Raw genomic sequence first — 13,813 nt, forward strand, 5'->3', positions numbered from 1 at the left:
AGTTAAAGGTCCCTTATCTCAAGTAGAGCTTGAATAGGAACGCTTGTGATACTGTATATCTTTGCTAAGGTTTTGCGAATTTTAGCAAATGTAATATGGTAGAACTTTTTAAGATTTAGAAACAATTGCGAGTCACGGTATCAGAGTGATAATGCATCTATGTCTACTTGTAGACACTGTGCATCTTCAAAACTTTTAACAGTTGAGTATAGAGTAGGAACTCCGACGAGGTTAAACAATTGGGAATATAATTAATAAACAAAATTAAAAATGAGGACCTAAGATATTCCTTTGAGGTACGCCAGAGGTGGCAGTGAAAAGTTTACTCCTGAACTTAGAGATAGGTTACAATAAGAGAGACAACAATAGCAGGACAATTGCTGAGAAGAACATCCATTGCGATCAGTCGGAGTAGAGTACCTTTAATAATGTCATTTAAGATAAATCGTAGATGACCAAAATTCAAAATTGCTTGATGATTAGAATGACTATTATATTTGGTTGATACTACTTCATCAATTGTGAAGTTGGATTGAAAAAATTCGGCAAACAAATTTTGCAATGACTATGAAAGTATTTGCCAGTTTATCAACCAGAAAAACGGATGGTGGCACCCACCCTCTTCCCTTTTCATATTTGGTAAAATCCCGAAATTTGTTGGGTTAGATTCTTCTACCCCAAGTAAAAAGTTTGCGGAAAGAAATATGTTGAAGCAGTTTAATTATTTTTGATAACTGTTTATTCACTCACCATTTTCCACTCAGGAAAGACTGCATTCACACCTTTATTTTCAATATATCTAGCAAAACCTTCATTAAGCCATAAATCGTTCCACCATTTCATTGTGACTGTAATCAGATAGCATACAATTACATGGGTAGTAACAAAAAAAGCACAATAAAAATCTGATAAATTGGATATATGTATTGTAAACATAACTTTATTTATTGCTAAACTATTTATGGTTTTGACACTTAAATATATTGTGACGAATATTAGGATTTCGATACATCACTATGCTGCTACTAAATAAATGCACAACAACAGTTACAAGCAGTCACACATACATGTAAGCAGCAAAGCTACCAGCGAAGAGAATATTTCACATACATACATGTAGTCACCAGCTCAGAGCGAAGATGACATTATTAACACATATACATGTATGTAGCTAAATAAAAAACTATGAGATTCAGGTGTTCGAGAACACTGTTCATGAAAAGACTAGACTTACCTAAATTACCAAACCACATGTGAGAGAATTCATGAGCAATAACCTGTGCCACTCTCTGTTTATTTGCAGTTGAACTCTCGTTTTCTACGTAAAGCAAATTTGTTTCGCGATATGTCACCAGACCCCAATGTTCCATAGCACCCGAAACGAAATCTGGTATAGCTGCCATATCTGTAAGAAGTCGTTGGATGTAATTTTAAGACAACAATTAGAAGACAATCTCACTGAGTAAATGGAAAGATACGTTTAGAAAAAAACTCACCCATTTTCGGCAAAGGATATTCAATTTGAAAATATTGTATATAATATTCCAATACTGCTTTTCCAACAGATAATGCAAAATCAACTTTATCAATTTGTTCGGGTGTAGCAAACGCTCGTAAATTAAATGGAGCGCCAATGCCCTTTGTATCGATTTCAGCTGTCTTGTGTGCAAAATCAGAAACAAGGAAACAGGCCAAATAGGTGCTCATTGGAACGCTTGTGTTAAAATAAGCCTCCACATAGTTGCCTTGAACTGATTCGTGCTAGATAATAGAAAAGAAGAAAAGTTCGTAATATTTTTATAAAAATAAAGCAGTAAGAGTGCCTGAGTGTAGGTGTAAACTATTATGGCAAAACTTCCAATTTGATCTAAAGCCTACATGTAAATAATCATTATATTTTAAGTAGAACTTACGATTTCTAGTCGAGTTTCAAGACTCGAAAAATCGAGGACTCGGCTCCTACCTCGAAATACTCGTAAACCTTTTGAGCTTCTCGCCATTCAATTTAGTCGGTGCATTAGCTGTACTATATGAACTCCGTAGTTTGTACTTCTTGCTTTGTAAAAATATTCGCTTGAATTATGCCAATGCTGGAGTTAAAATGCTTTTCGAGATTCAAAAATCTCGCAGGAAGTCGATCCTGGCGAGAAATTTTTCTCGAAAATCATAAGCTCTGGGGCCAGTTTCACAAATTATACAAGTCAATGGTTCCTCAATGTTCCCGATTACAATCCCAAAATTATCCACAAAAAGTCCCGAAATTATAAACCAAACATTCTCGAAATGGTCATGAAATCGCCCTCAAAATAGTACTGAAAACAATATTGAAATTGCCCCTAAACTTTTCCCGAGAGGGTGCCATGGTGAGCCCAAAACCATTTTCAAAATAATACCACATGAATTGAGAAAATCCAGAAAAAGGATTTATAATTGATTCCGAAAACAATGCGGAATTAATCTTGAACTGCTTCCGAAATATTTACGGAATAGTCTCGAAATTATCCCAAAAAAAAATCCTATGACATGCCAAAAATTATAAGAAAATTATTCCAAAAACAATCTCGATCTGATCCGAAACAGTTCCGAATGATGCCGAAAGAGTTACGAAGTAAATCTCGAAAAATTTCTAAATGATTCTAATGTGATGCCGTAATCGAAAATAAATCCCAAAACAATGCTGATAACAATTTCGAAATGATCTCAAAAACAACCACGAAATCATTTCAAAATGATCCTAAAACAGTGCCGAAGGCAAATATGAATGGTTATATAATAGTCCTGAAATATCTGAAATTGATCTGGAAGAATCATGAAATTATGTAATTAAGTTTGGGTGTCAAACTCAATATTTATCTGTTTATCCTTCTTTTCTCCCCCTTTACCTCCAAATTCATCACTGTTGCTGTTCTGATTTGGCTATTGTCTCTCGCTTGGTGGCTCTAAGTGCTCATATTTAACAGAGCAAAATTCACAAAGTTTACTAATTTTGTACGCATTGTACATCGTAAGACCACGTTTAGACATACCCTAATCTACAATAACTCATCAGTCGATAATTTACGCGTTTGCACATGTTCCATCAGCATAAAAAAAGTTGATTCAGTCATGGTTGTATGTCAGCCGTTTCCCTCGTCCGTCTGTACACCTGAAAACATTAGTGAACTTTGAGATAACTTGTTTAAATTTAGCACATATATGGGCTCCTTGGCTCCGGGAGCCATAACTGGAAGAAGAATTGACCTATCACGAAAAAACTGGGTACAAATAACTTCCCTATAACGAGGATTAATTCTAATAAAAGTGGGAAAAATCATTATGAACAGTACGTGAAGGAACTGGACCTAAATGAACTGCACGATAATAGCTAACAGCTACGTATATCATCATCACAGCTAAGAGTATCATTATACCCGACTGAAAGATCGGTTTTGCAGTATTTTGATTTCCTAATTTTTCCTTTCTTGTACATTTCTTTGCTCTTGTTTCATTTTTGATACCCTTACCATACTCCATAAAGTCCTCCTTACTATCATCTCCATAGATACCCTGCTTCGCCCTCCTCCCTCTCTTCTTTTTCTTCTCCTTTACTTTTACCTTTCCCTCCTCCTTTTTCATTTTCATTTCTCTTTTATTTAATCCATCCCTTATTATGTAGTCATAAGTGTACAGTATTATAAGTGGAAAAGAACGAAACGGGGCTTGACAAATTTCGGTGGGGATTCAAGGCAAAATAAGCGCAATACAAAGCTGCAGAGCTTCCGCAAACCAATTGTCAACCTCACTTACGCGAACAGAATCCTATTACAAATTTGAATTTATCATACACATATTTAGCATTCGAGGCTCTGGCGGCCCCAAGTTCCTCATGGAACTGGGGCGGCAAGGCCTAGAAGGCCGAGATGATCGGGCTAGTATCTTAATTTTGCTTGTTACCGGAGTGCACTGGATCTAAATCCGGCAAAGGACCATCAACATCTATAACACTCCCCAAAAACTTCGCTGAGTAGGAAATTGTTAAGACATGTCAATTTAGACTGTATTTCAAAAACTTTATTTATTTTTATCATTTCTTGTCACCCTAATGTAGCTACTCACCGATATATCCATATTTGATAAAGCATGATAACCGCCTTGTTTGGGATAAACCAAAGTAATATCAAATGTTGCCTTCAGAGCTGGCTCGTCAAAGCAAGGAAAAGCCAAACGCGCATAAGTTGGTTCAAATTTAGAAGTAGCGATAACCCTGTAAGAAATGTTAATATGTATGCAATAATCAAGTCAAGAACTTGAAAAAAAAATCACATACTTTTTCGTACTATCTGCCTTGGTATAAGATGAACTGTAGAGTCCATTAATTTTTCCCGTCATACTACCTTCGAATAATATGCCAAGATCGAAAACAAGCGCAGCTGGCAACTCTTCACTTAATTCCACAATCAAAAAATCACGCACTAAATCGAAATCGTAATTCTTCACATGCACAGTTGGAATATTTGTAAAATCCAAATAAACATTATTTATTTTTAATTTATTAGAATGCAAAACAATTTGTTTGATGGCTCTGGTGGTATTCACAGTAATGCGCAGTTCGCCAGTATAATTGCCCGTATCGATATCGGGATGTAGATAAAGGTCATAATTTAGGGGATATACGCTATCGGGTAATCGATAGTTGATCTGAGGATAGAACATTAGGAGCATTACTAAGCGAAGTCGGGCACATTAGGCAAAAGCAAAAAGAATTTTTTTTTCAGTAAAATGTTGCTATGTTGCTTTTGTAACAAAAACAAACTAGACACATTTGACTTCAACCATGGCGGAACTATACAAGGTGGCAGCTGATTTGTACTTTTTTAATATGATGATTTCATACATCAACTTCCGGCGCAGTACGATTTTTACATTAGTCCATTCATTTGTAGGTATGTCACCGTGCTGCCACCTTGTACGGTTCCGCCATTACTTCAACAATCGTATCTGAGAAAATGCTCAATTTTCATGCATGAAGTGAAATGCATTGCCAATTACTCACAATTTCTGGTTCTTCGGTTGTAGTTTCTGGCGTTTGTGTAGTTGTTGTTGTTGCCGCTGTAGTGGCGCTACTCGTTGTTGTTATTGGCGTGCTCACTGTGCTAGCAGTGGTCGAACTTTTACCCAACTCTGCTATCTCATTGAGTGCATCATTTAATTTTTCATTTAAATTTGACTTTTGCACAGCCAATACAATTGTCGATATCGTAAAGGGTATAAGTACAACGCCTAAACCTATTGCCACCAATTTAGCGGTTATCAACATTTTTATTTTTTGTATTTAATATACTGCGGAAGTTTCTCAATCCGCAATGGTGTAAGTTGAAACTAATACTGAACAAATAAGTTCAACTACTTAAATTGCTTCATTTTCTTGTATCATAATTCGAATGTTATCTTCAATTTATTGCCTCATAAATCGATTTTGATAATGAAAACCTACCAAGTTCTTAACGATCAATTTTAATAGAGATATTCAGATTCATGTCTTTAGACTGAAAGTAATAAGTTCTTTTATAGTTCTTTTATAATTTCAGCTCATAATGCATTTAGTAATGCATTGCGTTTTTCTTAATTCCATTTTCGTACAGATAATTTTGACTTTTACTACGGTCAGTTCAGATCGCTCACTTCTGCAGGCCATGATGGCACTTTTCGGTGATAAGTGTCCACCCTCCCTTGCTGGTGAGCGAAGTTTTCGCATTCGAGGAAAGTATGTCCTACGTGCTTTTTGTTCGAAGCCTAGGCGTCTTGGCCTTCCACCTTTCCCATTCTGTGGAAATGATACAGCATTTTCAAAGCGGAAGTAGCCGCTATTAAGGATGCCGTAGGTAATTCGCTATCCGTCGCTGTATCTGTTAGGAAATTCAACATGTATTCAGATAGTTGGGCGGCTATTAAAACGCATGTATTTTTTCTGGAAACTATGTTTTCAATGAAACATTCCCTCCCCATCTTCTACTGATGCCATGAGGCCTACTTCAGCAGGCTCTCCATAATTTTTTCTGCAGTATCCAGCATGCACAATGGACGTGACGAGGTCTCAGTTGCCCTCCGAAATAAGAAGAAGCCACTATATATTCCACCTTGTGGGCAAGATGCTTGTGTCGAAATATTTGTTGCTGTTGGTGTTGATTTTCGATAACTTAATTGCCTCCGTGGATATTCTATCAGTCCCGAATCATTTTTTGGGCTTCCTGCTATACAATACTGTTTTAAGCCTTTCTTTGTGCAATGGTTAAACATTGATATCTTCTTCTCGTAGTACATAAAACGAATTGGAGACTTTGGCAATTTCATATTTATTTGAAAGGAAAGGAAGTAAGCATACACACGAAATATCGCAATATCTGAGCTGAAGTTGCGTGCAAAAATGTGAAGACTACCTGACGAGGCTGCCATCAAGCAAAAGTAAACTTTACTATAATGGTCTCATTCGGTCGATGTCGACAAATCTCTAATTCGACTCCAAAATATACCAGTTGACGAAATAGTAAATATATTTAATCTTCGAATTTGAATCATCAAAACTTTCCTTTTCACTTACCTTCTCTATCCATTCAAATAAAACCATATTACACTAATTTTTGTTTTTAATTATGACCTTTATTAACAACAAAATTTCAAAAACATTACTTCCCAAGTTAGAAACTTCATTATCAATTAATCCAAGCCGCTGGTTTTCCCTCCACTCGATAACCATTATAAGCAGCTGATGTTGCCGCCGCTGACGCCAACTCCGATCGTCTACTGGGCTCACCAGCCCAATACGAGGGCGCCACTTCATACGATTGCACCGTTTTATTGTTGCTATTCTTTATGGCCGATATGATGATTAGGAATATCGCCAACTTGCCGATAAGTATCGATTTTACCAATAATAATTTCAGTTTAGTAACCAAAAATGGTACAATAGCTGATTGTATGAGAAATGGCAACACAAATAGCGGTAAAACTTTCGTGACCATATCATATTTTTTGCCGCGACCTGAGGAGGGACGGAAATAAATTTATTTGTTAATATTAAAGTTTTAGGTTAGAAATTGATGTAAGGTGCATGTGTGCATATATATATTTATGTACAATGGAAAACAGTCTAATTCATAAATTTGCATGATTATAATCATACAGTTATGCACAATCCAAATGGGACCCAATATCTATTTTAATTTTTATTGCTGCGTTATATATACATATGTATGTAAACCAATTGATCAATTTGCTTTTTCTAAAACTATCGGCTGCACATCAATGTAATCATGGATCGTGTTCCTGACTTACGAAATCCCCAAAAACAAAATCACGAAACACATAATCCTGACACTACCAAATCCGGGCAATTCATAATATCGACACGATCAAATCCAGATAATTTACAATAGCGACAGGATCAAATTCAGGTCATTCATAGTCCCGACACTATCAAATCCCGAAATTTGGGAAATCACACTTGATGTCATAAAAATACACATATCGGCATTGTTCTACTATTTTAAACATCTCTGCACAAAAACATTTATCCGATCCAAACACCAACTACGTGATCCACAGTATTTATGCGTAGAACACCTTCTGCGTAACTCTAATCGGACCCAACTTCGCCTACGCGATTGATAGTAGTTCTGGGCAGAACATCTTTCTGCGTATGCGTAACGTGTAAAAACGAAATTTTAATAAACTTTTCTGGTTTGCGTCGGGATTCGGAGTTTTCAGGATTTTTCCAAATCGGGATAGTATGTGGTCGGTTATAGTGTTGACGAGATTTCGTTATGCCGAGATTTTTGGGTTCGGTTCAAAATAAATTTTCAACAAAAATCACTTAACTTATTTAATTCACCACTTTGCTTGAAAATACAACTCTAAGATAAAATTGCATACATTTTTCTCGATGGCAACGCCTTGAGTTGTCACTGTTGATAGCAATAGCGTCAACTGTTTGCGCCTGTGGTCAAAACCTTGTGAAAACATAAACAAATTTACGAAATGGGTTCAAACCCCGTGCATAACAACTTTGTATATGAAAGAGCTTTTTCATTTTTCATTTATAACATGTTTTCATTTATAGCATAGTCCGAACTATAACACAAACCACATACATATGTATAATTATAAAAATTTTAAAGTAAAATTAATCAAATTTTTATCAATTTTCTAAACTTTTTATTAACATCTTTCAGAATATTTCTGAATGTGCAGTCTTGAAGCTCATTCAATTATAGTGTAATAGTGTGCAAGTAGAAGAAATACCGTTAATTTTTTTTTAATTTTTTTCCCCTAGGGTGTTGCCCATATCTTCCATATAAAAACAAATTTTGTTCATGCTCTTGAAACTTGCATATTATTATACTACAGTTAGATGAGCTACAAAACCGCACACTCGGAAAATTTTTGAAAGTTTTTAGTAAGTCTGGAAAACTGATGAAAATTTTATTAATTGTTGGGAGCTTTGTGTAAGCTTTGAAATTTATATATATATATTGCTTGTGTTATATGTAGTTAGAACGATATTTTAAATTTGAATTACTAAAAACTAATAAATAAACATAATTGGGGAACAATACCGTTCCAAAGGGATACCATATTATTTTTCACATACACATTTACATGTTCATGAATATATTTTAGTTTGTAACGAACCGGTTCAAGTTTTGCCTGAGTGGTTCGAACCACTGAACCGAACCGCTTCGATTTTAGAGGCGGTTTGCAGCCATAGTTTTAACACGCTTATAGTAAAGTTCGCGAGTATTGTAATTGTGAAGTACTACTACTTCATTAGAGTTGTAAATAAAGGAGATATTGCTATATTGAATATTTGAGTTACTTATTCAACAGTTCAGCGATTCGATCGAAAGCAGAAGGTTTAAAATAAATTGAATTTCCCAAAATGTGTGTGATGGTAGCGTGCTCCGCCTACCACACTGTATGCCCTGGGTTCACACCCCGGGCAAAGCAACATCAAAATTTTAGAAATAAGGTTTTTAAATTAGAAGAAAATTTCTTCTAAGCGGGGTCGCCTCTCGGCAGTGTTTGGCAAGTGCTCCGAGTATATTTCGGCCATGAAAAACTCCCAGTGAAAACTGACCTGCCTTGCAGATGTCGTTCGGAGTCGGCATAAAACATGTAGGGCCAATTTGTAGGGAAAATAAAGAGGAGCACGACGCAAATTGGAGGAGAAGCTCGGCCCAAAATCTCTTCGGAGGTTATCGCACCTTATATTTATTTTATTTATTATATACAAAAGGTTATATTAATCGAAGAAAAACTTCTAAATGTGTTGCGAAATTTATAATTAATTTTGCAAAGCTTACACGTCATCAGGCACCGCCAATTCAACAACTTTTTTTTACAGTTAATTCAAAAAACAAAAAATGTATTATTTTTGCCGTACATTTTTTGAACTTTTTCCATCTGCTAAAAAAATTATTTTTGTGCTCAAGTTCTATTTTGAGTCATCACGAATGTATAGCATTTTGGGTTGGCTGGCTAGTTTTATGTACTAAATCAGGTTTTTCTAAACAATATTCGTTTTTCTGTACATTAAAAAATTATTAACAAAGTCGGATATTGAATTCATGGTTCTACATGCAATAAACCTAAAGCCCAAGATTTCATCAAAAACAATGACTAAACAATTTAATTCCAATTTCACTCAGAAACGTAATGGAATCACAATTTCGTTTAATGAAATAATTAAAGTTTCCTTTTCACACAGGGCCACTTGCTTCATTAAGCGAAAATCTGTCAGCAGCCCCAAACAAAATATTTCGCTCTTACAAGAAATAGTTAAAATTGTAACACCCGTTTATTCCTTATTTATAAAGAAATTTAAAAGTAAATGCTGTTCCACCTAACCAAATATTTGCCAATTAAAAAAAAAAAAAAACTATGTTATCCTTTGCTGCAAATGCACCGAAAATTAAACTTTTAATTTTTTTGTTGTTTTTAAATTTTTCGTAAATTGTTTAGAGCAATTCATTTGTTGCATTGACGTGCTTGATTTTTGACTCCATTGGGCATTCAATAAAGCAATATTGAGATAATTAGGAATTTGTACATTGTAAGTTCAATAAGGCCTTAAATAGAGAAAACTTGATAATTATTTAACTAAACCTCTCTGTGAAATTGGTTTAACCCTAAACTGATTTTTTTTTTTAATAAAACTCCAAATTAAATTACATTTTTGTCGTAAAAGATTCATTGGAAGTAGTAGTGAAAGCCATCTTAGGTTCCTTTCAGCGATATAATAGGTGAGATCGGAAACTTTCTGTTTTAAAAATACATTTTTCCTATCTCTGTACTCCCACTTTTTTTAAGACAAACAAGTAAAGTTCACCATCCATTGTTGCAAATTTTACAATAAAATTAATCTTAGATTATTGATATGTGAGGCGAATTCGCTCAAATTTTTTATTATACTCAGCTGAGCAGAGCTCACAGAGTATATTAACTTTGTTCGCATAACGGTAATCCGTAACGGCATAAACTAATCGAGATAGATATAGACTTCTATATATCAAAATGATCTGGGTGAAAAAAGAAATTCATTTAGCCATGTCCGTCCGTCTGTAAACACGATAACTTGAGTAAATTTTGAGGTATCTTGATGAAATTTGGTATGTAGGTTTCTGGCCGCTCATCTCAGATCGCTATTTAAAATAAACGAAATCGGACTACAACCACGCCCACTTATTCGATATCGAAAATTTCGAAAAACCGAAAAAGTGCGATAATTCATTACCAAGGACGGATATGGTGATGAAACTTGGTAGGTGCGTTGACCTTATGACGCAGAATAGAAAACTGGTAAGATTTTGGACAATGGGCGTGGCACCGCCCACTTTTAAGAGAAGGTAATTTAAAATTTTGCAAGCTGTAATTTAGCAGTCGTTGAAGATATCATGATGAAGTTCGGTTATTTCTATTACTATATGTGTGCTAAATAAAATTAGCGAAGTCGGATGACGAACACGCCCACTTTAAAAAAAAAAAAATTTAAGTCAAATTTTAACAAGAAATTTAATATCTTTACAGTATAAAAGTAAATTATGTCAACATTCGACTCCAGTAATGATATGGTGCAACAAAATACAAAGATAAAAGAAAATTTCAAAATGGGCGTAACTCCGCCCTTTTTCATTTAATTCGTCTAGAATACTTTTAATGCCATAAGTCGAACAAAAATTTACCAATCCTTGTGAAATATGGTAGGGACATAGATTCTATGACGATAACTGTTTTCTGTGAAAATGGACGAAATCGGTTGATGCCACCCCCAGTTTTTATACACAGTCGTTCGTCTGTCCTTCCGCATGGCCGTTAACACGATAACTTGAGCAAAAATCGACATATCTTTTATGAACTTAGTTCACGTGCTTACTTGAACTCACTTTATCTTTTATGAAAAATGAACGAAATCCGACTATGACCATGCCCACTTTTTCGATATCGAAAATTACGAAAAATGAAAAAAATGCCATAATTCTGTACCAAATATGAAAAAAAGAGATGAAATATGGTAATTGGATTGGTTTATTGACGCAAAATATAACTTTAGAAAAAAATTTTAAAATGGATGTGACACCTACCATATTAAGTAGAAGAAAATGAAAAAGTTCTGCAAGGCGAAATCAATAGCCCTTGGAATCTTGGCTGGAATACTGTTCGTGGTACGACATATATAAATAAATTAGAGGTACCCGACAGAAGATGTTCTGGGTCACCCTGGACCAACTTTATTGCGATATCTCGAAAAGGCGTCCACCTATAGAACTAAGGTTCACTACGTTTTTAATAATCATTAACACCTTTCATTTGATACACATTTCGTACAAACACATTCCAGGGTTACCCTAGGTTCATTTTGCTAAATGGTGATTTTCCCTTATTTTGTCTCCAAAGCTCCCAGATGAGTATATAGTGTTCGGTTACAACCGAACTTAGCCTTCCTTACTTGTTTAGGCTTACATTGGAATAGCGAATAATTGCCAAATCGAAAAAAATTATGTGGGTTTTTTCTGTAAACTATTAAGTCCTGCTTGCACCGTATCCCCACATGACACCAACCATCTCTTTAACTGTATTGTGGAAGCAACGTCTCTAACACCCCTCCCATTATGGTCCACCCCTGTTGAAACAGCAACTTTCTTTGGCTCCCGTTAGAGGATATTGATGAAAATTTGTGATCGGTCGAACCTATTGGATGGGGCGAAGCACTGTTACAACAACAGCAACAACAACAAAACCTATGCTCATTAGCCCATCAATACAGCGAAATGCTGCTTGAAATAATCTAGGCTGACAATTTTTGATCGATTAACAGACCGAATTTTCAGTCTAAGTATATCAGTCAAGAACTTATTAAAGTATTGCAATGCTATCAAACGGATGGTGTGTCTAAATACACAGCTGCACTTTTTTCAGGGATCAGAGTTTACACTTCTTATCTAAAATGCCAAAAGAAATTTCTTTGACTCTTTCTCGAAAAACGTGGCGACAAGTGTGAATGCAGCTCTTAACATAATAGTTAACGCTTCAGGAAAAAGTTTTTATACTGGAGTTGCAACTTTGTATTCCTCTAAGTGTATTTTTGGCATTAAAAAATTATTAAAAAAGTTTAGTTTTAAACTCCTCAGAGCTACACACAATTTTTATAATAGCTGGAGCTTAAAATGTTAAATTTAATAAGTAAAAAAACAAAACAAAATTATGTTGTCCCATTTCAATTCTGAACGACTGTAAATGTATACAAACACTTTTGATTAACAAATAATTATTTTTAATTATATCACTACATACCCTCTTCTGTATTATCACTCAGCCAACGGCCACGCATTATATCACGTAAATTATCACCATCTAAATTAACATTAACAATATCATTTAACATATCAAAACTCATATTAACACCGGGTCCAATTGAGTAGCGATAATGCTTATCATGCAATTCATTGATATCTGTGTGTATTCTTATGCCGCCGCCGCTGGCGCTGCCGCTGCTACTAACTGCTGAAGTGCTATTGATATGCGAACTATAACTGCTGTTGTTGTTGTTATTATTTTCATTCACGCTATCAGCTACAACATTTAAGTGATTATTTACTTTGGCACGTTTGTTAGCATTTGAATGCGCGCGACTTATTTTACGTTTGCGTTTTCGTTGTTTTTCAATTAATTTCACTTTAAGCGCTTCACTTTCGTGTGTAGGTGATAGAGCTGAGAGTGGCGCTGCTGCCACTTCAGTTTCAGTCAATGAAGTTTGTTTCTTAAGTCTTTCGTTAGTTTTGTTTACTTCCTCGCTTTGCGGCTTGGTTGCTGAATTCGAGGTGGTGGAGGTTGTGTGCTTCGTTGATGCAGCAGCATTTAGGCGTTCTAACAAACGTTTTTTATACTCAGCTGAAGTACCGTTACCCATATAGGTACTCTTGTAGCTTTTATAAATGCCTCTTAGCATATTTTTGAGCGGTCTTGGTGCATCGTTCTCGTTTCCAGCAAAACTGCGTCCTTTTGATAGTAATTCGTCACTTGTTGCTTCGTCATCGTTCATAAGTTCTTCCTCACCGCTTATTAGCACTTCTTCCTCTTCACTTAACGACAGCATTGTTGTTGTTTCATCAGCTAACGTAGTTCTCGCTTCAATTTCTGTTCCCTTCTTCGCTATTTCTATTGGAGGCGTAATTTTTTTTGTATTACTATTTGTTTCCTTTGCATAAGATTCGCTAGGTCTTAGCGCATCAATATACGCAAACACTAACAATGTTAGTAATAAACGAAATTTGGCATACAT

At 35.3% G+C, this 13,813-nt stretch overlaps 2 protein-coding genes across 2 annotated transcripts in view; both read right to left on the minus strand.

Annotated features, from left to right (window-relative positions):
* LOC137240508 (uncharacterized) overlaps positions 1 to 5,336 on the minus strand; it is a 62,774-nt gene extending 57,438 nt beyond the window's left edge. The window contains 6 exon segments of the mRNA XM_067766907.1: positions 751 to 848; positions 1,235 to 1,405; positions 1,497 to 1,761; positions 4,096 to 4,243; positions 4,307 to 4,677; positions 5,033 to 5,336. Of these exon segments, the coding sequence (XP_067623008.1) occupies positions 751 to 848; positions 1,235 to 1,405; positions 1,497 to 1,761; positions 4,096 to 4,243; positions 4,307 to 4,677; positions 5,033 to 5,296 (1,317 nt within the window). The 5' untranslated portion in view covers positions 5,297 to 5,336.
* A 1,353-nt stretch (positions 5,337 to 6,689) lies between these two features.
* On the minus strand, positions 6,690 to 13,813 carry Osi22 (Osiris 22). Its single transcript, XM_067766920.1, has 2 exons — positions 12,826 to 13,813; positions 6,690 to 7,018 (listed from the first exon to the last, which is right to left on the minus strand). Exons 1-2 carry the CDS (start codon positions 13,811 to 13,813, stop codon positions 6,690 to 6,692), a joined length of 1,317 nt encoding a protein of 438 aa, XP_067623021.1.

The sequence above is a fragment of the Eurosta solidaginis genome, chromosome 1 (assembly GCF_040869045.1).
Source record: "Eurosta solidaginis isolate ZX-2024a chromosome 1, ASM4086904v1, whole genome shotgun sequence".
NCBI classification, from domain to species: Eukaryota; Metazoa; Arthropoda; class Insecta; order Diptera; family Tephritidae; genus Eurosta; species Eurosta solidaginis.